General features: G+C 38.1%; 1 protein-coding gene and 1 long non-coding RNA gene across 3 annotated transcripts; one reads left to right on the top strand and one right to left on the bottom strand.

The window, feature by feature from the left end:
* The first annotated feature begins 7,845 nt into the window (after positions 1–7,845).
* Positions 7,846–8,896, top strand: LOC126655661 (zinc finger protein CONSTANS-LIKE 2-like). The gene is made up of 2 exons (XM_050349909.2): positions 7,846–8,475; positions 8,588–8,896. Exons 1-2 carry the CDS (start codon positions 8,038–8,040, stop codon positions 8,705–8,707), a joined length of 558 nt encoding a protein of 185 aa, XP_050205866.1. The 5' UTR covers positions 7,846–8,037; the 3' UTR covers positions 8,708–8,896.
* A 445-nt stretch (positions 8,897–9,341) lies between these two features.
* On the bottom strand, positions 9,342–16,112 carry LOC130015758 (uncharacterized). Of its 2 annotated transcripts, XR_008791141.1 has the most exons (3): positions 13,808–16,112; positions 11,977–12,071; positions 9,342–9,578 (listed from the first exon to the last, which is right to left on the bottom strand). It is a non-coding gene; the product is annotated as an uncharacterized LOC130015758 (long non-coding RNA). The 2 variants fall into 2 exon arrangements; XR_008791140.1 differs by lacking the exon at positions 11,977–12,071.
* Between the last annotated feature and the right edge of the window lie 11,213 nt (positions 16,113–27,325).

Below are 27,325 nucleotides of genomic sequence, written 5' to 3'. Positions count from 1 at the left end.
TATATTAATTCGAAATTTAAGGATAAGTGTTTTCCTTAATTTATTATTTTTGGAAGATAATAAATATAGTAATTAATATATATGGATAATTATCAAAAAGGAGTTTTTGATAAACATAAACTTGTAGAATTGCAATGAGATTGAAATTCGAATTTGTCTCAAACCCTAGTGTTATTTATCACTATAAATACTCATTAAGCAATTGGTTTGAGGATCACGAAATTCATTATTCACTAAATCACTAAAATTCGAAATTGCTTGTGAAGCAATAGTGCTAGCACACAAGCACTAGTTTTGGCTAAGGTCTGTTCGTGTGGATACTCGTAGAGGACGCATTCTTTTGGAGGCGTTTCTGATCCGAGGCCAGGTATCACCAAAGTGAACCACCTCCTTCCTTCCTACATTGCTGTTGAATTCGACATACAAGTAAGTAATTATTCTGTTAATTCGAATTACATGGATCTTGGTTTGGGTTTTTAGATAAATTTTTGAAATTCCGCTGCATTATGAACCTATAAAACCCAACAGTTTTGACTATTTTTTTCCTGAAAAACGGAGTTGAAACGATTGAGAATGAAGCAAAATAAAACGATCCCTGAACTTGCCATCGCACCGCCTCCGCCATTGAAACCGGCGGCGCCGCCATTATGACCTGCCGGCGTCGGCGGCACACCGGCGCTGTGTTCTTCTTTCGTCAGCCTTTCCCAGATTCGCTTCCAGGTTTTCCAAACTTCGATCCAAACTTCCCGAGGTGTTTTCGGACTCATCCAGACTCCGAATCAGGCCTGGTTTGAACGCAGACATAGATAATTAAGTTTAGTTTAATTATTTAATTCGGACTTATAAGTCCAGCAATATAACATAGTATATGACTCGGGCTCACGAGCCCGAGGCCCAGCAAACCAGCAACTTCCAGAGCCGATTCCGGGCTAACCAAAACTCAGAATCGGTTCTGGATCAAACCAGTAAAACTGGATCGACAAGACGCAGAACTATCGTGATATGACCGAGATCCCATTCTGACGGTTAAAACTCGCACGAGTATGTGGCCTTTTATTAATATTAAAGATTTTAATGCTAAAAAAGTTTTTTCCTATCCCGTCCTCAGTTCGGATTGCAGGCTACAGCTCGCCTGCATGAAGCCTGAATCGCTAGTAATCGCCGGTCAGCCATATGGCGGTGAATTCGTTCCGCTTAAGGTTTCGATACATTTAGAAATCGCGAAATTTCTACAGGAGCTTTGAAGCGGGCTCAAAAATCAGAGTTTCACTATCATTTATATGAGTGGAGATTCTCCTGTAGAGAGCCGAATCCACATCTAGGTGGATGCGCATAAATTAGGAATAGAGAATCTATATCAAGGAAAGGTCTAACTGTTGAAATTAAGGTATCCGTTGTTCCAGACACTCAAAAAATCAACGAGGTTTAAAAGTATCTCTAACCTTGCATGTATACCAACTGTACATGGGCCAATTTGCATTTTTTGCCGCTTTCCAAAAGCATGCCAAATTGAATATTAACCGGTTAAAGGACTAATCACGTAAAATTAGCCAATTAATGCAATTTCAGCAAGTCATTTAGACATCTTAGGACTAATACAAAAAAGTAATAACGGTTGTATAGATTATTCAAGATCACCTAGTAAAATAAATCTCATTTAGACATCCGTTTTTAAGCTTTGTGCATGTAAAAAATCCAGACCAGACAGACTTTTTCTACTTGCTAGAAACCTCTAAGGTTAGATGTATGTTTAGCAGCACCTGCTACTTGCCTCAAATGCGAGTCCTAATCGAGTCATATGCGCGTAAAACATGTTTACTGCTTTCATACCTGTTTATTTACAACTTTCATATCCTATATGAACTGCATACACCGTTGAGATGATAATAAAATGAATATATCCAGTTAATAAAGCCGGTAATAGATAAGCCAAGTACAAGAGTCTCGGGGAGGTCCACAAACCCTAATCTTTGGTCCGATGCACGGTAATCTTACCTATAAGCGAGTAAGGTTACCTAATCGGTTAAAAGGCATTTCCTAGTTGAACTAGGTGGTGACTCTATTTTTCAAACCATTTCCAGATCGATAAGTCAGCCATAAGCCTTGGGCGAGCGACCCCTGAACCCCGCTTTACTCACAGTTTGATTTTCAAATAAAAGGTAGCAAACTGTGAATTAATAACATATGTTGGGGGTCTCACATTAATTTTCTCTTATATTAATTAACATATTTTATGATTATGGCATATGAGGGTTATTTTATATATTACTCTTTATTATGGATTTTTAACAGAGAAAAGGTCTTCTTAAGATTTAATGTTAATGTCCTAGACTTTCTAGGATGGGCTCGTTTGTCAAAATCCAAATTCATTTGCCAAGTCAAATATATTTTCTAAAAGGTTGTTTAGACTAATACATACTTTAAGAATTGTCATTACTTTCCCTACCTACACGCTGAAAATTTGTTTATTTTTCTCCAATTACTAAAAGGCTGAAATGGTATGTATTGACATGCGAGGTCTTTTTATACTTCAGCTATACGGGATATGTAGACACCTATTTCCTGGACATGTAAAAATTAACAAGGGATAAAAGCATCCAATAATGATTTCCAGAGAAATTTGCTCGAGTGACATTGTAGTCCGCTTATTTGGATTCAAGATGGTTAGATCCGTGCGCAGTTGTAAACTTGAAGAATTGAAACGTAATTAGCCGCAAGTAGCCTATAAAAATTCAAAGAGATTGTGATCTAAGTCTAATAAATTGGACTAATTGCAATATCTAATAAGTTTATGGGCCAATTGGCAAGTTTGACGGACTAAATTGAACATACTCAAAATCTTAAGGTCCCAAAAGTCATTTTTTATACTTTCGGGCACCAAAATATATTTTTAACCTCTTTTGCTTAGCCTATAAGATATAATACAAAAATTAATTAATCATAATGATAATTATAAAAGCTAATCCTAATTCTAAATCTCTATCACTTCACACACTTTCACTATTCCTGTACATCTATAACTCTGACTAACATAATTTAAACCTAAGTTAGACTCTAGGAACCCTAAAGCATAAAAATAAACACACCAAACCCTAGGAAATTTAGTGTTGTCCGACCCCCCCATTCACACACATACATCATTCAATTAAACAAGCTATAAACGCTTCGATTACTTAAGAACGCACTACAACACATCAATCCATAGCTGGATTTCACATTCAGATCATCAGAAAAAGAGCCACTTTTGGACCAATTAAGCAAGTTAGGTTGTTTTGCTGTGAAATTGCCTAAAACTTTATTCTTGATATAAACTGTCTTTGCCATGATTGTCATGCCTTTAAATTCTTAACATGATCTCCACGAAATTCATATTAGAAACATGTATATAGACTATTTATATGTGTTTTATGTTGATTTTGTTTAATTTATCATTCTCTTCTTGTTGAAGAAGAAAATTATTGGCAACAAAGAGCCAAAGTTCACTGTTAAGAGGGGGGGGGGGGACTCCAACACTAGATTTTTTCATAAATCGGCTTCAGCCAGGAAGCGTTTTAATCGTATCATTCGTATCAAGGATCCGGATGGAGAGTGAAAAGAGTCTAAGGCTGTTATTATTTTAAAAGGTATTATTCTGCCTTGTTCTCTAATTCAAATGATGATGTTTTGGTTTATGTTAACATTGGAGCTGTTATTTTTGAGTCTGATAATGAGGAGCTTTTAATGCCAATTAATTATGAGGAGGTTAAAAGGGCGATTTTTAGTATGCATAAAAAAAATTCTCGGGCCTAGACGAATTTAATTCGAATTTTTCAAGTCGTATTGGGATATTGTTGGTTTGGAGGTTGTTACTTGCTGTCATGATTTTTTTACTCCGGGCGAGCTGGTTCACGGTTTAAATGACACTGCTATTGTGCTCAATACAAAAATTTATAATCCTGATTTGGTTACCAATTTTAGGCCTATATCTCTTTGCAATGTTATTTATAAAATTATTGCCAAAGTTCTTGTTAATCGCATGAAAAAATTATTGCCTGCAATTATTTCAGAGACCTAAAGGGCTTTTTGTTGAAAATTGTCTTATTACTGATAATTCATTATAGCCTATGAAATTGGGCACTATCTTAGGTAAAAAAAGACGAGGTAGGAATGGAGTAGCCGCTTTGAAAATCGACACGAGTAAGGCCTATAATAGAGTGAGATTGAGTTTTTTGGGTAGCATGATGAAAAAATGGGTTTTATTTGACATTAGATTAATCTTATTATGAGTTGTATTTCTTCAGTGCGTCATACCAGTATTGGTGACAATTTGGAGATGGACCCAATTATTCCGGGTCGGGGTATTAGGCAAGGAGACTCGTTATCTCCTTACCTTTTTATTATATGGGGAGGGTTTGAGTTATTTGTTAGAAGATGGACTGAGGGAAGGCGAGTTGCATGATATTTTAATTTGTAGGAATGGTCTGGTTATCAACCACTAACTTTTTGCGGATGGCTGCTTCCTCTTCATTAGGGCAGTATATAACGAGGTGTTGGCTATTAAGAGAATTCTGGATTCTTATGAGAAGCTTTCCGGGAAGCTTGTTAATTTTCACAAGTCAACACATCATGTTCAATCGCAACATTTTATTGGATTCCAAATCTGTCTTAGCTGAGATTTGGGTGTTATTGTAGTTAAGGATCAAGGTAAATACCTTGGTCTCCCTTTGCTTATTGGGAGTAATAAACATCAGACTTTTAGTTACATTTCATACCGAGTTTGGCAAAAAGTTAAAGGGTGGAATGCCAATTTTTAGTCTCGTGGAGGTAAAGAACTTCTTATTGGGACAATATCTCAGTATGTGCCGAATTATGTAATGAATGTCTTCCTATTCCCCTTGTGTCTTTGTGACGAGTTACATATGATGAATTTGTTTCGATGGGGGTCATAATCAAGCGAATAAAAAAGACATTTGTTGGGCTAGATGTGATAAGCTATGCGTTCTGAAGAAATTTGGAGGGTTGAGATTCAAGAAGATAAGAGACTTTAACATAGAGATGTTGGCTAGACAAGAATGGCGCCTTATTTCAAAACCAACTTCTATTATGGCTCAGTTTACTATGGCCAAATGTTATCCTCAGTCTTCTTTTCTTGATGCCAAGTAGGTTCTAACCCGAGTTATTTGTGGCATAATATCTTTGAAACTCAAAAGTATTATGCGAAAAAATAGGCTAGTGTTCGAATTGGAGACGAGGTTAATACTAGCGTATGGGATGATCCTTGGCTTTGTGACTCAGATAATAGATATTTACTTGGCCCAAAGAGGCTTAAAATTTCCTCTGTCAATGTAGCTAGTCTTATGGATATGAACACTAGAAGGTGATATGCTGACTTAGTATATGATATGTTTAATCTAGTTGATGCAAGGCATATCCTAGAATTGTTAATCAGTATCAGAGAGGTAGAGGATGGCTGGTTTTAGGTATTTGAGGCGAGAGGTTCGTATTATGTTAGGAGTTGTTATCAAGCTCTAAAAGGTGAGGTTTCAAGTAACATTGAGCCTGTCTGGGGTAGTATTTGGAATTTGAAAGTTCCACAACATATCAAAAATCTTTTATGGCGTGCTTGCTCTAGTTATTTGCCGACGGCTGAGGCCCCCGCTGGCAGGAAGGTATTCAATAAAACAGATTGCAGCATTTGTGATGGAGCGCCGGAGTGCTAGTTACACCTGTTTAGAGACTGCCCTTTTTCCATTGATGCGTGGAAAGCTTCAAACACTAAGGTTCCTTTGAGTTCAGGTCATGATATGAAGGAATGGGTTTATTTATGGTGTGTATCTTCGTCGAGAGAGGAAGCTGATTTAACCGTAATGGTTTGCTGGAACATCTGGCGGAACATAAAAGAGGTTGTTTGGGCAAAGAAAACTGGTACTATTGCATCGGTAGTGAATAATGCATGCCATAATTTGGCAGCCTAGAAATTGGCTAATTTTAGGAGAGGTAATTAGAGTCATGCGGGATTAGGAAGAGAAGAGAGCCTTGTTAGGTGGAGTAAGCCATGTTTAGATTTGTGGAAGCTGAACATGGATGCAGCGTGTTTTAGTAGTAGCAAATCGATGGGAGCGGGTATGATCGTTAAAGACTGTTCAGGCTGCATCGTGCAAGATTGTGTTAAGTTGTCTGGATATCCATAATCTTTTTCGTATTTAGTCAGATATTCTGATTCGAGATTGTGTTGAGTTGTCTAAGCAATTTAATAATTTCTCTATTTTATTTATAAGGCAATGTGTGAATTAGACGGTACATTTATTAGCTCATTACATCTGTTTTTTGTTAGATCATTAGGAGTGATTTTCGAACTTTTCTAAATTTCTTATACATATTGTTGCTTCGAATTTGATCTAAGTAAGATTTATTGAATTGGATAGCCGACCGTTTTTCCAGTTTAATTAGTTAAATCGATTTGTCCAATCCGATTCTTTGATCCATGGTGGTAGGGATTTTTTTTAATCAAATAATGGTAGGGTTGGAATTCAATTTTGATGAATAAAAGTATTAACTATTAAGATTTAATTAAAAAAAAAGAAAAAGAAGGTGGGGCCAAAACTATATTATTTTAAGGAAAATATCTTCCAACTTTCATTCTTATCCAAGTGATGGTAGAGTAGAGAGCCGAAAGCAAAGGCTAGAAAAGATGAGCAACGAAAAAAGTACCGCAGCAGCAGAGGTACACACAAATTTCGTTGAAACGGTGGTATGATGACACGTAAGCAAATCAAAATCTGCTTGGTTTACGTTTCTCATTTCTCTCTCTAAACCACGCGAATGACACGTAATCATTAAATATCTGTCTCCTGTGTATGTACTGAGCCAGGAAACAAATTCAAAGTCTTACTTACCACATAATACTGCTTGCTCCCTCTCTCTCCTACACTTGGCACTTTCTCTCACCACATCCTTTTCCTTCATGTTTCCATTTTTACCCTTCTTTTTCCTATCATTTTTTTATTTTTTTTATTTTATGCGACCATAATTTTGTGATTAAATTCATTATTATGTAATGTTATCTTTTTTTTATCTTTTTTTCGTTGGATAAAATAAATTAATTTTTGACATTTATAAAGATAAAAAATTAGATCTTAATAAAATGATGCTCCTATTCATATATCATTCAACTATAACTAATTGATTTTTTTTTAATTTTTTAATAATATGATGTTTAAAATAAAAATAAAAATATATACTTAAAATATGATGAGCCGAAAATTGATTTGTCATTTTTAAAATTAATGATTAATTTTTCTATATAAAAATTTAATAAACAAACTTTAATTATTATATATTAATGATTACTTTAATTAAAATTTTAATTCATTATCTGGTATAAATAAATAAAAATTATTTCAAATTAAGAATGATTAAATTAATTTTTTTCATTTTAAAAATTAATATTAAATAATAAATTAATATTTTATATCTTTAATATAATCTACTAAAATTTATGAGAATAGAGAACATAAATTTAACAACAATTTTAACATTAAATTTTTATAATCATATTTAATAAAACATGTGGTTTATCAAATATTATTTTATTTATTTATTGTATTTTTAATTGAATGAAAATTTAAGTCTTTAAAATAATAAATTAAAGAAATATGAAAAAGAGTAGAATTTTCTGAGCATAAAACGCATGGTCCTAATTAAACCTATAAATGAATCACCTTTAAATACCATTTTTGAAAAAGATTTTAAAATTTCTTTTCAATATAGTGGTTGTGGTTCCTTTATCAAGGAAAATAAATTATTATTTTATCATATTGGTTGTGAACCAAATTACAAGAAAACATTAAAAACAATTATAATAAGCGCATATTTGTAGGAAGCAAGTCCATTTCCGTAATATAAAGTACTATAAGACAAGTCCAAACCTTCTCTAAACTCGCTCTAACTCACCGTTTTGTTCACTATATTCACTCGTCTTCTCTCCATTTACCTCTCAACAACTTCACTATCACCGTACACAAAACATTGTACCAACAACAAAAAATTAACAGAGCCATGAAAGGGTGCGAGTTATGCAAGTTTCCGGCGAGAATCTACTGCGAGTCGGACGACGCGAGCCTCTGCTGGAGGTGCGATCAGAAGGTTCACGGAGCTAATTTTCTGGTGGCGAGACACGCTCGTACTCTACTTTGTAAGACCTGCCGATCTCCCACTCCTTGGAAAGCCTCCGGTTTTCAATTGCTTGCCCGTACTGTTTCGTTCTGCAGCGACAGATGCGCGATCCGAGATGCTGTAAATCGTAAAGAACGACAACGGTTAGATAATGATAGTAATCAGGTTCACTGGTCTTGTCTGAGTACTCCTCCTCCGGCTGCCACCTCATCGTCTTCGTCTAATTCCGATTCTTCTTCTTCTTATTGTTCACGGAGTCAAGATCACAAGTGTGTTAAGTCTTTGAAACGGACGCGTGAGATCAGTTCTCCAGATCTTCAGGTTTGTTTTCTTTTCTCGTTTTCGGTAATAATAATTATTATTTATTAAAAAATAGCATTTTTTTTAATTTTTATATGGGGGAGTTGTAAATAAAACATTGCGATTTGAACAGAATGATCTGAGCCGTTCATCTTCTCGGAGACGTGACGGTGTTTCTGCTGTTGACTCCTCGTTGAAAGGGCGGAAAAATGGAGCGGAGCGTTCCAAATCTACGGAAAAGTTGATGGAATAAAAAGAAACTGAGAATAGTTGCCGTACGATTCGAAGAAATGGTGAATTTACCGATAGTTTTAGATTTGACAATTTCTAACACAGTACTGATATTAGTTTGATCTAGCCCTGTATTTAAGTTGAGCTTTGTTAGTTGGGCATTTGGTTAATTGTGTATCTAATTAGAATTAGAAATTGTAATTTTTATTCAGTTTTCCTTCTCCTGCTAACACACTTAACACCATTCCTGTGTTATTTATTGTATTTTTGTTATGCTAAAAATATCGGATTTTTTTTAAAAAAAAAATCATAAGATCAACAATAATATAAATTAATTAAATAACTTGATTAGCGATTACTGCCACAAATAATATATAAAAAAATTATTTACATTATTCTACTTTTATAATTTTAAGGCTTAATTCAATAAAATACCATTATTCGCGGATTTTGGATGATATGAGATATTTGAAATCTCTTATAGGGAAATCAATTAAAATCGGTTAGTTTAACCCATTCACGAGTAATAAATTTTCCGATTTGATTCATAAATGGCTAGAAAAGGTTACAAATATCTTAAAATGGAGTTGATTTTCAAAGATTTGCTTATAACTGACAAAATCCGCAAATGTTTTATATTTTATTGGGATTAATCCTAAATACAACTATAATAATTTTTATACTCCTTTACAAATTACATCGAAAAATTTATTTTTAATGTGTACAAATTTATAATATTATTAAAGTCAAATAATTTTTTAAATAAAAAACTAAGTCTACCACCACTGACGACTACTACAGCTTTAAATAGGAATAAGACTTTCCATAAGTGCTTGAAATTAAGACTTCCGAAATAAAGAATGGAAACTCGACCACTTCGTCACATTAAGAGCCTGAAAGAAAACACTATTGGGTCAGACAACGCTGATTGAGTTCATATAAATAATATAGAGTATTAGTTCAAAAAATAAATCATATTTATATGCATCCAAATACGAAACCGAATGAAACCCTAAACCATTACGTTTATTATTAAGTTCGTATAATTTTATGTTATCACAACGTTTCGTTATTGATAAATCACCAAATAGATCCGATCCGCTAAAGCCTGCAAACACCAATAAACAGAGGTCAGAAAGAACGCCGGAGGGGGTCTCCGGGCGTTCGCTCCGACGCTCAAGTCAAACTTTGTACTAGGGGAAAGAAGAAGAAGAGAAAGAGTAATATTAAGTGAATAGAAAGAAGTACCTTAGGGTTTCCCCATAGCGTGACTTATATAGACCATGTCTCGTGGTTCTTTTTCCCCTGTTAAGTAGGTCCGTGTTATATCCCGGTATTTTGTATCTCGGAATCTTGGTGTTACTCTATTAAGTAGGTCCCGCGTTATATCTCGGTATTTGTAGCTCGGGATCTAGGTGCGAACGCCGGAGAGTAAGTCATGTTATCATCGTGGTGATGCTAGGTATGGTTTATTCATAGTTCGATATTGGTATCTCAGAATTTAGGATCTCTGTAAGGTATATGTTTTTGTATCTCGTTCAATGATCTCGGTTACCGATCTGGTATAGCTAAAAGCTCGGTTAGCTGGACTTAGTGTCCTCTCATTTTGTCGAGGTTGCTTCGCCCCTATGATCATATATTATCCATACGTTATCACTAGTCCCCCTCCTGTGTATCGGACATTTATGTCCGTGTTGCCATGGTTGAAGTTATGCCAAAATCTAAGCATGGAGCCGTTAGCTCGACGTCACGTTGTATCTCGGAGTTACATTGTATCTCGGCATTAAGCCGAAAGCTTGGCATCATGTTGTATCTCGGAGTTACATTGTATCTCAGCATTAAGCCGAAAGCTCGGCGTCATGTTGTATCTCAGCATTAATCCGGAAGCTCGGTGTCACGTTGCATCTCGGAGTTACATTGTATCTCGGCATTAAGCCGAAAGCTCGGCGTCATGTTGTATCTCAGCGTTAATCCGGAAGCTCGGCGTCACGTTGTATCTTGACATCAAATTGGTAGCTCCGAGTCACGTTATATCTCAGAGTTATAATGTATCTCGGCATTAAACCGAAAGCTCGGCGTCACGTTTTATCTCAGCGTTAAGCCGGTGTCTCGGCGTTAAGCCTCGGAGTTATAATGTATCTCAGCGTTAAGCCGAAAGCTCTGCGTCACGTTGTATCTCAGCGTTAAGCCAGTATCTCGGCATTAAGCCTTTTTTTTTCCTTGGTGATACAACCGGGTTACTTGTTTTTCTATTTTTGAAATTTTTTCTTTTATTCTCGGAGCTGTGTTTGTTGGACTTAGTGACCTTTTATCTTGTCGAGGTTGCTTCGCCCCTATGATGATACGTTACCACTAGTCCCCCCTCTTTGTATCGGATATTTATGTCCGTGTCGATCTTATCTCGGCATTTGGGCGGTATCTAGTTCTCGACGATGAGCCGGTTTGCCCTTTTATTCGACTTTGTTCGTTTGTTCTAGCTATCTAGCTTGGTGGTTTAGCCTAGCTCGTGGTTGGTGCATAGCCTGTGGATGGCACATAGCCCGCTGGTGGCCCATAGCCCGCTGGTGGCACATAGCCCGTGGATGGCACATAGCCCGCTGGTGGCACATAGCCCGTGGATGGCACATAGCCCGCTGGTGGCACATAGCCCGTGGAATATGGCACATAGCCCGTATATTGGCACTAGCCCGCTGGAATATGGCACATAGGCCGTATATTGGCACTAGCCCGCTGGAATATGGCACATAGGCCGTATATTGGCACTAGCCCGCTGGAATATGGCACATAGGCCGTATATTGGCACTAGCCCGCTGGAATATGGCACATAGGCCGTATATTGGCACTAGCCCGCTGGAATATGGCACATAGGCCGTATATTGGCACTAGCCCGTCGCCCGAGGTCGAGGTCTTATATCGATGCCGTACCCTTAGGTCTTGGTCTTACTCTCATGCCGTACCTTTATACCGGGGTCTTGATCTTATATAGATGTTACTTTGCCTCTATGATTACACATTGTAGAAGAGTTACGTCAAAGCAAATATTCATAGTATTATTCTAATCATGTACAATTTAAATCATCTGTAGTTATAATTTTTGAACGATGTACTCGGAATTAATCAGCATGGTAAGTTTTATCGAGTCGCTACATGATAAACTAAGCTCACCGTCTCGTCATATGTCACCATGCAAATTAAAATAGTAATTGACCAGAAAAATTGATACAAAAGAAATATATCACAATTAAACCACCTTTAGAAAAAATAACCCACTAAGTTCTTTGAAATAAGTACCTCGATAATTATGTACCGTGTAAAACGGATAAAAAGAAAACAAGTTGCGCTTTCCGCTCTTTAGGCACTTTTTCCGGTTTCATTCTTAGGCATCACTGCTTTTCACAAGTGCACAAGCAATTAAAAGACCAAAATATCATCCAAATGAACAATGGTTTCTACATGCTCATAAAAATGCCAGACTTCGAACATTTGTTTCACCAGTTAGCACAATCAAATATTTCTCTATAATACTCCTTGAACTTAACACGAATAGGATGCAAAAGAGGGATTTTGGATTCAATGTATGGAACATGTAGCCACAGAGAATCAACTCAAGCCATGGGTTAACTGTTATCAAAATGCCCGCCATTGATTGCCTTCAAGTGGACATGAGAAGTAACAAAACCAACTTTGTTTTATTCTGCCTAATGGACCAAATTTGTCTTGTAAAGAGATGCAGTATTAAGTGCATTAACATAGAGTTAGAAACTCGAACTGTGCCAAGCTTTTATCTCACGTTCAAGTTGGTGCCAAAGTTTAAATTCATGTCATGATTTACATATTTAATTCCATTTTGCTACAAATTAATATTTCAGTGTGTAACTAAAGTAGATTTAAATAGCTTCACTGTCTCAAGGCATGCATATTTTAGTGTATAACTGAACTACTGCTTCCAATAATCACTTGACTAGATTTGAAAATACTCAATTGTTCGCTTACTCATTCGAATAATACACCAGTAAGAGCTCTAGGATCTCATCATTTTGCAATCCAAACTATGCATTTTCAAAGAATTATCAAAGGTCTAAGAAAGTTCTACTTCAACCTAATTTGCATAAACAAATAAAATAGACCAGAACATTGCTGATAAACAGCAAACTCAGTGAAAATATTCAAATGAAACTCATCTACGTCAAAAACATTAAGATAACATGAACAAAAAAGGTCCAAATAGCATTTTATACTTGTCTAAGCAGTAACAATGATCAACTGACATTAAAAGAGGAGCAAGAGAACAAGTGTATCATACTTTCCAAGGAAAACATGTAAAACATTTCCAGAGATGCAAAAGCTTGACCTATCAAATTAATGATTTAATGGATGGTAAAGTACCAAGTTAACCACAAGTCGATCATGACACTATCAAATGTTTGTAAGAGTAGTTAACTGTCCATGAATTTGAAGTTTCAAAGTCACATTATAAAAGAAAGCCAATTATATTCAACTGATCATTCCCTGGTAAGTGTGCATCAACAAAAAGAAAGGAGTGTCATCCTATCAAAAGATACCCAGGTCAAGATGAATGTACTACCGGCCAAAGATTTATTATTAACACTGCAAATCACCCTCCGTTTCTATGAATTAGTCGTGTCCATCGATAAACAAACCGAATTGTTTCCACGACTTATAAGCAAGCTCTCTAGAATCTTATATTAATATTCGTGACCCAAAAGATTAAACCAGAACATGTCAAATGAAAACAGCAAACCCAAAGAAAATGTTTAAGTGAACACATTGCTATGAAACAAACTCAGAACTTAGTTATGAATCTCTTAAAAATCTGAGATGAAACTAACACCGAACTCAGCGAGACGTTGAATGCATTGAGCAGCTCAATTGATTACACGTTGTAAAACATATTTAAATTACTCTAGCATGTCAAACAGAAATCAAAGCACATGAACCAATAACTGAATGTACGAGCCAATGCTAGGATGATTCCTCTGATGATAAATTTATAGTTGTTGCAAAGAGATTATTCAGTCATTTTATGATCAAAGTCAAGATTAAAGCATTTCAGCAAAATTAGTTTCGAAAAATATTACTGAGACAACCAACCAATACTGACCTCTGAGACTAACCAGTCATAGTCGTTTATGCATTGAATCCCAACTTTAGAAATTTCCATTTTCGCACGCGATTATATCGGTGGGACATCCTTGCTTCGATTTACTACCGACGAAGATGTCACCCGCGAGAAAACAGGGCCTTCATCTCTTCTGCTGATTTCTGCCTTTAAGAATTCATCTCTTCCTCTCTCAATGAAACTCCCTACTGTCTCGTGTTCCTCTGTTGTGGGTTTATGACTATTGTAACACCTGAGGTTGCTCAATACTCAGCAGCTTAGTCATATGTTGTGCAGCTTTGAAAGTTAAACAAAACTGCCAAAAAGAAATATAAGCAGATAGTTATTATCTTGTATACAGCTAGATAGAGTCTTGTGGGAGTCTTCAATGCAAAATTAGAGCAATTGGGTGAATGCGACTATAAAAACACAGAGATTTACGTTCACCGATTAAAGATGAGAGCATTATAGTGCTCTAATGATCACTGTTTTCAAATATTGGATATGTATATATCTTAAAGGCTCAATCTAGTAATGATCAAGATAACTTCAAAGTGTATGCCAAATGGTGGTAGTGTAAACCATTAAATCTACCGCTTCCACTGAAAATGAATTGCGAAATAAGAGATTAAACACTTATCTTTTGCGCTTTCCATTTTGAACCAGACCCGTAACCATTGATGTCGAAGAAACTTTATTTCTTTGAGGCATATTATCAAACACTTTCCTTGCGTTCGTTAAAAACCTGTCCTCTCTCCATGATGGGTCTGGTTCGACCCAGGAATCACAAACCCAGTGCTGTCAAATTCATTTACACCTCTGAGTTCAAAAGTAAAGCTCGGAATTCTTCAGCCTGGAGTTCAAGAGCTGCGACTTGTTTCGAAAATATTCTGTCCAGGTTGAGCAAAACCTCAAAAGAATCCTACTCTGAGAAGCAACATTTTTCTGGCATTTTAACAAACAGTTTACATGCTGAATCCACCGCATTCAATGTTACCCAGCTCTTCTCCATTTAATGATTTAGTTTCTTGCTCTATGGGATGAGTTGGATCTAACTCATCCTCGTTTATGTTCACCATCTCCACGTTGAAAATTTTCATCTCCTCGTGCACTTCTGTTGGTGGAATATCCTTGCTCTTCGATTCATTATCGACGAAGATGCTGCCAGCGAGAAAACATTTTTCCCGTTGTGCTCTCCTATGTAAAATCTCATATCTCTTAGATACAGATGTATTTCAACAGTTCATAGAGAGAAAGTTTTAGAAAAGAAGACTTAGCTGATTCCATTTTTAAGTTGAAATCAGAGAGCATTTAAATGTTTTTCATCTTAAGAAAAACCCATTGCCGGATCTCCTCTATTCCAGTATACCCATTGAAAGAATTTCGAATCTGTGTCTTTCCCTCTCCTTAGCATAATAGATCGAGAGATCCACATCAGCTAGGCATTTCCAGTGGTCTTGTAGAAGCTTTCCATCTGTTTTATTTCCTGTGAAACCCATTGTCCGCCAACACCAGGGGATGATTCTCTGTTATTTTGGGATAAACCCATATGAGGATCGAAGAAGATCTCTGATGCATCATGTTTATCATTTTCCAGAAACGAGCTTGAATCATTCCTTCCATTTCAGTACATCTCTTAGCCGCGTAGATGTGTTTCTCAGTCGATGATCCGCTTCTCTTGACAGTAACCAAAAAAGGGAATCAAATCGATTTCCCACAGACGGCGCCAAGTGATAAATCACCAAATAGATCCGATCCGCTAAAGCCTGCAAACACCAATAAACAGAGGTCAGAAAGAACGCCGGAGGGGGTCTCCGGGCGTTCGCTCCGACGCTCAAGTCAAACTTTGTACTAGGGGAAAGAAGAAGAAGAGAAAGAGTAATATTAAGTGAATAGAAAGAAGTACCTTAGGGTTTCCCCATAGCGTGACTTATATAGACCATGTCTCGTGGTTCTTTTTCCCCTGTTAAGTAGGTCCGTGTTATATCCCGGTATTTTGTATCTCGGAATCTTGGTGTTACTCTATTAAGTAGGTCCCGCGTTATATCTCGGTATTTGTAGCTCGGGATCTAGGTGCGAACGCCGGAGAGTAAGTCATGTTATCATCGTGGTGATGCTAGGTATGGTTTATTCATAGTTCGATATTGGTATCTCAGAATTTAGGATCTCTGTAAGGTATATGTTTTTGTATCTCGTTCAATGATCTCGGTTACCGATCTGGTATAGCTAAAAGCTCGGTTAGCTGGACTTAGTGTCCTCTCATTTTGTCGAGGTTGCTTCGCCCCTATGATCATATATTATCCATACGTTATCAGTTATTGAATCCAGTCCCGGGATAGTTTCACCGAGTTAACGGGTGAGATATAGGTCCCAAGATAGTTCCACCGAGTTAACCTCGTATATCAAATTGATGCAGTTCAGAAATAGTTCCAGCAGATTAACTCGCATCAATTATTACTGATACATGTCCCGAGAAAATTCCACCGAGTTAACCTCAAAAGCCTCAGACATCAAAGGAGTAGACCATCGGTAGCATGTCATGAGTTAAATGTCGACACAACTATAAAACCAATCCGACAGAAGAAACGACGACATTCGGAAGAACGATAGAGAATAATAGAAGAAGAGGTAGAGAAACTACTCGGGACAGGGTTCATCAAAGAAGTCAAATATTCGAATTGGTTAAGTAACATGGTCCTGGTGAAGATGGCAAACAGAAAGAATCGCATGTGCGTCAACTTCACGGACCTAAATAAAGCGTGTTCAAAGGATTGTTTTCCCCTGCCTAACATCGATCAGTTAGTCGACTCCACCGCGGGATACGTGATGTACAGTCTGGCGGACATGGCACATGGTACAACAAAATCCCGATGAAAGAGGAAGACCAAACAAAGACAAGATTTATCATAGACGAAGAAACCTATTGCCACACAATGATGCCATTCGAACAGAAAAATGCAGGGGCAATATACCAACGACTAACGAAACACATGTCCAAGGAGAAAATTGGCAAAACAATGGAGGTGTACGTCGACGATGTGATCGTAAAAAGCAAAAGCGAAGGAGATCAATCTAAAGACCTACGAACGATGATAGAGATACTCTACAAATCTAGTATAAAGATGAACCCGAAAACTTGCACGTTCGGGGTGGAAGGAGGAAAGTTCATGAGCTACATAATATCACAAAGAGGAGTGGAAGCAAACCCAGAAAAATCAAAGCCATCTTGGAAATGACTCCCCCAAAGAACCAAAGGGAAGTACAGATCCTCAACGGAAGAGTAACGACCCTCGGACGGTTCATCTCGTCATCAGCAAAAAGATGCCTCCTGTTCTACAACACGCTGAAAACAAAGACATGCAGATGGGGAGAAGAATGCGATCAAGCCTTTAACGACCTAAAAAAGTTCCTAACAAAGTCACCGTTGCTGAGCCGACCTAAAGATGCAGAAACATTGTATCTATACATTTTTGTATGCAAAGACACGACTGCAACGGTCTTGGTGAGAGAAGAGGCAGGCCAACAACTACCAGTGTACTATGTAAGCCGAACCTTGAAGGATGCGGAGCATAGGTACCCGAAAATCAAAAAAATGGCGCTGTCATTGACAACAACGACAAAGAAATTGAGGCCATACTTCCAAGCACACCCAATAGTCGTGCAAACTGATCAACCTCTGCGATAGGCACTTCAGAGGCCACAACTTTCGGAAGAATGGTCAAATGGTCAATACAGCTATGAGAGCATGACATTAGTTATGAACCAAGACAAGAGATGAAAGCTCAAACATTAGCGACTTTATACCAGAACTGACCGGATGTTCCATGATGGAACCGAAAGTCAAAGAGTAGTGGGAACTCCACGTTGACGGGGCAAAAAAACGAAAAAAGGTGCAGGAGCCGGAGTCATCCTCAAAGACCCACATAAGGTGCGGATCGAATATGGAGTCCACCTAAATTTCACGGCAACAAACAACGTAGCGGAGTATGAGGCATTATTAGCAGGGCTAGCCCTAGCGGTTGAAGTAAAAACTGAGAACTTGCAGATCCATTGCGATTCACAGTTAGTGGTGGGACAAATGGAGGGGACGTTCACCACAAAGGAGGAAAACCTGCTAAAATACAATAAAAGAGCAAAGGAGCTTCTACAAGAAATCGAGAAGCGATGAGGACAATGGCGGATAAAAAAAATAGGAAGGAAAGAATACGCAGAAGCACACGCAATAGCAAAAGCAGCATCGGAAAAAAGCGACAAATTTCAAACGCTGGAATTTAAAGAAGAAATAGCATCACCAACAATCAATGTGCCGACAAGTTGCCCCATACAAGAGTTAGAAGAATGGATAGAACCTATCTGGAAATACCTAGAAGAGGGAAAGACTCCTGAAGATCAAGGCGCAATAAAGAAAGTGAGAAGGACTGCCAGTCGACACGTGATCTACCAAGGAACGCTTTATCGAACGGCCGCAAGCCATCCATGGTGCAAATGCGTATCTCGGAGAAAAGGACAGTATATCTTCAGCGAACCGCATGATGGAATATGCGGAGCACACGAAGGGCCAACCGCCATGGTGAGAAAAGCATCTCTGCAAGGATATTACTGGCCAAGCACGGAAGAGGATTTTAAAGAACTAGTGAAAAGATGCGACAAATGCCAAAGGCATGGGGATAGGTCACACATCCCGGCTCAGAAAAAAAAAAAAAACCGGCGCACAACCCCTGGCCGTTCGCAAAATGGGCAATTGACATCCTAGGGCCATTTCCAACGGCGAAAAATCAGAAGAAGTTCATCTTCGTGACAATCGACCACTCCACAAAATAGGTAGAAGTAGAAGCAATCTCCACGATAACAGCGGCCAAAGCAGAAGCATTTTTTTGGAGGAAAGTGGAGTGTAGATTAGGGATACCCAAGACGCGAGTAACCAAAAATGGAAAACAATTCGATAGCGCAACTTTCAGGGGTTTCTGCGAAAACCTTGGTATAAATATACAATTCACATCGGTGGAGCACCCCCAGACCAACAGAATGACAAAGGTTACCAACAGAACAATTTGTAAAGGGTTGAAAAGAGGTTAGATGAAGCAAAAGGCAATTGGGCGGAAGAGATAAACAGCGTAGTTTGGGCATACAGAACAACCCCAAGAAATGGAACTGGAGAAACACCGTTCCGTCTAACATATGGGGTAGAAGCGGTCATCCCAGTGGAAATCGGAATGCCATCGATAAAAACAAAACACTACAACAAAGAAACAAATAAATAAATGAGGATGTCTATGGACCAGCTAGAAGGAAGGAGACATGCGACAAACATATGAGCAAAAGCCTACCAGAATCTAACAACCATATACTACAACAAGAAGGTGCAGCCGAGAAGCTTCAAAATGGGAGATCTGGTCTTAAGAGATTCTGCGATAGAAAAGACACCACTGGAGTAGGAAAGCTGGAAAGCAATTGGGAAGGACCATACCGAGTGACCAAAACAACCAGAAGAGGAGCATACCGTTTGGAGACGATGGAAGGACATGAAGTACCTAGATTTTGGAATGTAGAACACTTGAAATTGTATCTTGAACAAATTCAGAATGAAGTTTAACCTAGGAAAATGCGCCTTCAGAGTCAAGGCTGACGAATTCTTGGGATACCTGATCAGTCAACGAGGGATAGAGGCCAATCCTGAGAAGATCCAGGCCATAATAGACATGAAAGCCCCACAAAACGTGCGAGAGATACAGAAGTTGAACGGTCGAGTCACGGCACTGGGACGTTTTATTTCTTCTTCAGCTAAAAAGTGTTTTTCATTCTTCAAACAGCTAAGGAACATGAAGAAATTCATGTGGGATGAAGATTGACCGAAAGCCTTCGAAGATCTGAAGTCATACTTGACCAAACCACCATTACTGAGTAGGCCCATTGCGGGAGAAACGTTGTACCTATACCTCTCAGTAGGGAAGGAGACCATCGCCTATGTGTTAGTCAGAGAAGAAGGGGAAGAGCAGCAACCTATCTACTATATCAGTAGGACGCTCAAAGGGGAAGAGCTCAACTACCCAACTATTGACAAACTAGCACTAGCCGTAGTAGTGACTACGAAGAAGCTGAAGTCGTATTTCCAAGGACACGCAGTCATCATTCGCACAAACTAGCCCTTACGAAAGGCCCTCCATCGGCCAGAGACATCAGGAAGGCTGTTGAGCTGGTCAGTACAGCTTGCGGAGCATGATATCAGGTACGAGCCAAGGAAGACGCTGAAGGCACAAGCGTTGGTAGACTTCGTCATAGAGATGACAGAAAAACCACCCGACGCAGTCACAGAGGATATAACTTGGAACTTATTTGTAGAGGGAGCCTCTAGTGAGCAGGGAGCAGGAGCAGGAGCAAGGAGAGTTCTAATTGGGCCCTAAAAGGTCGTCGTAGAACATGCAGTACATTTGAAATTCAAGGCTACCAACAATGTGGCAGGTATACGAATATGTTTGTTATTTTTTTATCTGTTTAAACTCACTGAGACACTCATGTCCTACCAACGATGTAGCAGAATATAAGGCCTTTCTAACAGGACTCGCACTAGCAAAGAAAGTTAAAGCAGAAAAGTTACAGATCCACAGCGATTCCCAATTGGTTACTTACCAAGTTCTGGGACAGTTCCAAACGAAGGATGCCAATATGGCAAAATACATGGGGAAAGCGAAGGAAATGCTGAAAGAAATAGAGGAGAATGGAGAACAATGGGAGATAATCCTAATACCCCGAGAAGAGAATACGAGAGCAGATTCCCTAGTTAAAGCAGCTGCAACAAGAAACTCTCTATACCTTTCACTCCACATGAGGGAAGAGAGGGCTAACCCCATGGTGGATGAGAAGGAAGCCCTACCCATCGCAGAATTGGATCCTTGGATGCAACCCATTGTCGCATACTTAAACGATAGAGTAGTCCTAGAAGGAAGGGCAGAAGCAGCTAAACTATACGAATATCCTCTTTCTATTCCATGATTGAAGGAGTCTTGTACCAGACCTCGGTTATACACCCATGGTCCAAATGCATCTCAATAGAAGAAGGAGCTTACGTCTTGAAAGAAATCCACGAGGGAGAATGTGGAGAACATGAAGGAGCAGCCACTTTGAGTAGGAAGGCATTACTCCAGAGATATTATTGGCCGACTATGAAGAAAGACGCTGAAGAGATGGTCAAGAAGTGCGATAAGTGCCACAGGTTTGGCACAATCATAAAAACCCCTGCGGCTCACCAGTCTGCAATTGGAAGCCCTTCGCCTTTCATGACATGGGGAGTGGACATACTGGGACCATTCACCCCTGCTCGAGGGCAAGTCAAGTTCATAGTAGTCGCAGTAGACCACTTCCAAGTGGGTAGAGGTGCAACCAATGAGTACCATAACGTCTCAGAAAATCATCAATTGGATAACCAATGAAGTCATGAGCAGGTAAAATTTCAAAGTTATTTAAATAATTTTCAAAAAAGGAATATACTAATACACAACTGATTTGGCACGCCACATAATCTAGTCACGGACAACGGGAAACAATTCGATTGCGCCAAGTTCAGGGAATATTGCGCTGAACTAGGGATCAACTTGAAGTTCACCTTTGTAGCACATCCACAGACTAACGGCCTTCCTGAAGTCACTAATCGGACTATCCTATCTGGAATTAAAAAAAGGCTAGGATACCTAAAGGGAAGATGGGTGGATGAGTTGTACCATGTAATATGGGCTTATAGAAAAACGCCTAGAAGAGCAACAGGGGAAACACCTTTCCGTCTCACTTACGGAACAAAAGTTATCCTTCCTGTGGAGATGGGAATGCCCACACTCAGGGTACATGTCATAGACGCAGAACGCAACAAAGACGCAATTAAGCTGTATCTAGACCTTTTGGAGGAAAGGAGGCATCAAGCATATGTCCGCGCAGAAGCTTACAGCAGACAGATGACTAAGTATCATAATGCCCGAGTCAATGAAAGAAGCTTTTTAGAGGGAGACTTAGTCCTAAAAAAGCAGAAATAGGCAAAGGAGTTGCATACGTTGGAAAGCTCGAGCCCAATTGGGACGGACTGTATCGAGTCACAGAAGTTGTGGGAAAGGGGGCATATAGAATAGCTAACCTAGAAGGCACACCATTGCCTAGAACCTGGAATATCAAAAATCTGAAGAAGTACCTTCAGTAAAAGATGTAACAAAGAATGATGAATAAAGTTTCACCTTTTGTTCCTTTCAACTTGTAGTATTATGTTAAATTTTTATGCATGACTATGACTCAATGGAAAGACGCAATCAATACAAGCAAATCTAAACAGAATGCATAAAGTATTGCAAATATTCAGAAATTCAAGAAGACAAAAGGAGAGTTTCCCATGAAACTCTCCAAGCAAAAAAAAAGTAAACAAAAGTACTATAACATAAGTAGTACGAAAAAGAAAGCTAGCTAAGGCCCAACATAAGTCCTATTCCACTTCCTCTGGATGGGTCGCTCCCTCCTTTGGACCAATTGTATCTTTCGAATTTTTCTCTTTAGTAAGTTCCTCGACTGAGTCAAGAACGAAGAGTCACAATCCTGAACATTAGAAGTTTCAACCTCAAGACGTTGAAAATCTTTAACCACAGCCAAAGTTGTCTCAGTCGCAGAAGTCTGACCTAACGGTTCTTCGTCTCGCTGGGCAGTAGGATTAGGAAACTCTATTTTCTCATCAAATTCTATATCATCCTTCACACCTTCATAAATGACATCTGATGGAAGCACCGGAAAAACAGGCAGCCCAGCCTTCTTAGCAGCAACCTTTACGCAACCCGCTGACCCAAGGCCCGGAGATCAATTGACAAAAATTTGTTGATTTCATAATCCGAGTAGTCCTCACAAACTATCTTGATCACAGTGGCACAGAAGTCAGTCAGGCATCCACTCATGTATACAATAGCATCCCGCTTATTATTTTGTTTTTCTTGAGTCAACCTCTCACACGAAGCCTAAAGTTGCAACATAGCACCTTCGCGATCAGCGACTTTCTTATTTAAAATTTTGATCTGGTCCATGGCTGTCTGATTCTGCTTGCTCAACTTAACCCTCTCCGCAGACATAGTATCTCGCAGATGACTCATCTCTTTCTCATGTTTCTGGTTCAGTAACACAATCTCTACCATCTTGTGACGAATTAAAGCATTCCCTTGAATGAGCTGTAGAAAGAAACATACGAGGCAAGAGCATAAGGACATAGAACGAAGTCCCACAACATAGTCCCAAAGCGCAAAAACAATATAAGACAGAATGGAAAATCTAACCTGTAATAAAGCTGAATCAATCCGGTCACAAGCACCAGTACCAGTGCAACTGTCCCAAGCCTCCATTTCCTTCGACAATTGTACAAATTGAGAAAACAAAGAAGACACCTCCGGAGAAGAAACAGACCACCCCTCCACATTCTGCTCTAACCACTCCCTAGGATTGGGGCAAGAATCCAAGTTCTTCTTAAGACGTTTTGTAGACCCCTGCCTGGTTCGATCACGAATATCTCGCGCTTTCTTGCTAAAGTAGGTGGCATCATTGGTTCAGAAGTCTTCTCAGTTTTGATAACTGGCTTAGGAAGCAAAGATAGCAGCGCAGGTTTGGACCCAATAATGATAGCCGAGTCATCCTCAAAAGTAAGAGTCAAAGCATCAAGAAAATCGTCCCCCATTCCTATAAAAATGAAAAACCAATAAAGATATATGCAAAAACTACAACACTAAGTAAGGACAAACAAGAGGCATACCCCGAGACGTAGCTGTCAAATCTACAAAAGATAGAGGTGAAGAAGAACGGCAAGAGTGTGACAGCGTACCATCACTTTCAAGAGGCCCCTTAGTCACAGTATGAGGAGGCAACTCAATATGGGGAAACTTACGATGAAGGTATTTATCCACTAAATCATAACAATTGTATAAACGGGCTGTAATACTCTGTACGTCTGGCGTTGCAAAAGTAGGCCACGTGCCGATTTAAAATAATGAAGCAGATAGAAAAGAAGTTATCATAAGGATTTAACAAGAAAATATTTAAAGAAGGACGAGAATAGGTTGATATTGAAATTTAAAAAAAGAAATTTCAATATTAATCATGCCTAAAATATCTTGACGGGACTACAGAAAATCATAAGAAAAGTTGGAATTTAAAATAAGTTAAACTCCCTAAGAAATTGGAAAATAAAATTTTATTGCCCGAAAAATATAATTTAAATAAATTATTGACAGCAATTGGTATTTAAGATAATAATATCGATTACTTGGATATCGATATTTGTTAAATCAAAATAAGGACGACAAAGTGACGAAAATAGTCATTTTCGCTCAAATTGGAAAATTGTGTGTTGTAGCCGAAATTTAGTGAAATAAATTATCGGAATATAAAATAATTAGATAGCGGAAGAGTATTATTTATTTGGATATAGATAATACGACATTTATCGAGTTTGAACGATTAAGCGATTGATGGGCTAAATCGGATGAAAGAAAAGTTAGAAAATGAAACCAATGGAGGTGATAACTTAAAGGACCTAAAGAGAACATTTGGCATGCTATATATGTGTGTTGCTTATGAATATTCATTCATTTAAACACAAATTCCAGCAAAAGAAAAGAAAAGGAATCCATCATCTTCTTCAAAGTTCTCAAAATTTCTAAGGCTTGGGGTTTATTCGTTTGGCATTGGATTCACGTGATTTTTGCGGCATTGGAACGAGGAGAAGATTATCTACTGATCTAGCCTATCATTTTAAGGTAAGGATGACAATTTTTGGTTAGGATTTTCGGAATTTGGGGCTGTTCTATGTTCATGTATGGGTAATTAATTGTAAAACTTGTAGATTCTTCGTTTGACATCGGAAGTGAGTGATTTTTGCGGAAATGGAAAGGGAAAAGAAAGAACTACTGATATAAAGCTTCAATTCAAGGTAAGAATAAAGTTTTTGTTTATGAAATTGAGGGTTTATGAGCTGTTCGTGGTGAAGTAATGGTGTGATTAAAATCATGATTATTTGATGTGTAGATAATGGTTTTGAATGATTTTTATGGCGTTGGATTGAGGAAATAAATATCTATCACCTAAGGTCTGAGAATCAAGGTAAAAAGCTCAATCTCTAGTAAGGGTTTAATGAACTAAGAGATGTTATAAGTAACAAGTTCATGACGATGATTAATAAGCTAGAATTAAGGATTTATGGCATGAATTATTAATTATGAGCTGAGTTTGATGTGTTGTGGTGAGATGTGAGAGTTGTGTTAATTGGCTAGAGTTTGGTATGAGGTGCCGGAGGTGGAAGACAACCATACCTGCTGATCTTCCGACCAGCAGGGCTCACGCCGTGCTGAACTCAGCACGGCAGTGAGCAGGGCTGTGACAGCCCTGGTGCGACGCACTTGTTAGAGAATTTACACTCGCTAACTTGTAGTAATCCGGAAGTCGGATGTCGAACCCACAGGGACAAGAGGTTTAAAGTGAACGAACACGGATTTGAAGTTCAATTCGGAAAACGACAAGTAAATTGATTTAGATTAATAACTATGGAACTTAATCACTACTTAACAAACAATTAAATGCTAAAACAAAAAATTAACACGTTACTTAAATTAAAAAATTAACTAAACAATCGCTAATTAACACAAGATTTAATCAATAAGAGAAACGCTTAGATGTTGCTAATTAGGGTTGAAACGTTCTAGCTAACCGGGGTTGATTTAGTATTTGGTTCGGGTCAAGTTTTTCTAAAATGCCTAATCCGCTCTCTCGAGTCCGTAATTAGAGCTAATTGTAATTAAATTAATACACCAAAATCTAAATCGCTCTCGCGTAATTAGATTTCGATTATATCAATTGAATCCAATCACGAAGCTAACCTATAACCAATTAAGTCCTAAACCGCTCTCGCGTGATTAAGCCCTAATTAAATGATTTGCTAATTCCGAGTTATTAAATGACTCTCGCCTAATTAATTAACCTTTTAACCTAGGATTAGGAGATCAATCTATCCTAGGCATTAAGCACACAAATCACTACAAACCCTTATACCCAATCAAGCCCTAATCAACTAATAACAATGACCCTTCATTAACAACCCCTAAACAAGGGGTTTAGCTACTAATCACAAACATACTAACAATGACTAATAAATAAGAAATAGGAATAAACATAGTGTAGAGATTAATTACCTTGTAATAATTGAAGACCCAAAGCATAAAAGAGATAATGAAGAACAAATAATAAAGGAACCAATAATCTTCAATTAATAATAATAATCTTCAATCCATAACAAATCTCAAAATATAACTAAGAACAAGTGTAATTCAAAAAGCTGAGAATAGTAAAGTAAAATGGGGGCTACAAATCTAAAAATGAGTGCATAACCCTAAAAAGGAAATAAAGGGGTCCTTTTATAGTTCAAGGACAAAAAGGGTACAAAATTACATCCTAGTACAAGTCTAAAATAAGCCACCAATGAAAATAGACCAAAGAGATGCCCATATATGTCATTTCAGCTTTCCACCATGTTTTTTCATTAAAAATGCGTTTCTGTCAGAATTTGGCTTGTTCCGTCCGAAATGGCCCTTAAATGAAGAAATGGACACATTCAGAGCTTGTTTCGTTCGAAACAAGTGTGTTTCGTCCGAAACACAGGCAGTTTCGGACGAAACACCCTTGTTTCGTCCGAAACAAAGCCTGGCTTGTAGGTTGCTGCTCCCTTCGACTTTGATTTCTCCAAATACGCTCTGATTTGCTTGATTCTTGCCAATATGTACCTGAAACACTTCGACATGAAAATGAGCAATAAAACACCTTCAATGGACATTAACATGGCATTAACAACTCAAAATAGACAAGTAAAATAGGTGTAATTCTACACCTATCACACCAGGGCTGATCCATCAGTCCCTCCCCTTGCCAAGATAGGGGAGGGCACGGTGGTAGGGGAGAGGGCTGAGCCACCCCTTCCCTCGTAGCATGAACATGTCGACTTTTGTTTAAACGTTATGTTATGAAACTAGGAAACAATTTTGACGCAAAACAGTTTTGAAACTAATGCTTGAACTAAAGAAATGGTTATATGGAATGGATAGAAAAACGATGTTTGGTTTTTATAAACCATCGAGATATCAAGGATTAAGAGTTGGGGTTTAGAGATACGTATTTAAAACGTTAAATACGTTATCGGTTTTAAAGTAAAACTGTGGAGTTGGCAAGTTTATGATCAAGTTAAAGAATATAGTAGGAATAAAATACGTCGACCTAAGTTTGAAATTTAGGACTATAATATATGGTTTACGTTTATGAATTAAACGTATTTAAATTGTTTCGTGACAGACACATCGACGAAGTACGTAATAGTCGGAGTTAGCTTAACGGGGTTTGGCTACCATTTTAATGTCGTGCTTATTGGATAGCGAAGTTTGTGAGTATACTTTACGCTCGCGTATTATTACGCTATAATTACATTATTAAACATTTTATTTATAAGTTATAAAAAATACATCGCATTATATA

This window comes from Mercurialis annua, linkage group LG7 (assembly GCF_937616625.2).
Source record: "Mercurialis annua linkage group LG7, ddMerAnnu1.2, whole genome shotgun sequence".
Lineage (NCBI taxonomy): Eukaryota > Viridiplantae > Streptophyta > Magnoliopsida > Malpighiales > Euphorbiaceae > Mercurialis > Mercurialis annua.
This window is presented reverse-complemented; position numbering and strand designations above follow the sequence as displayed.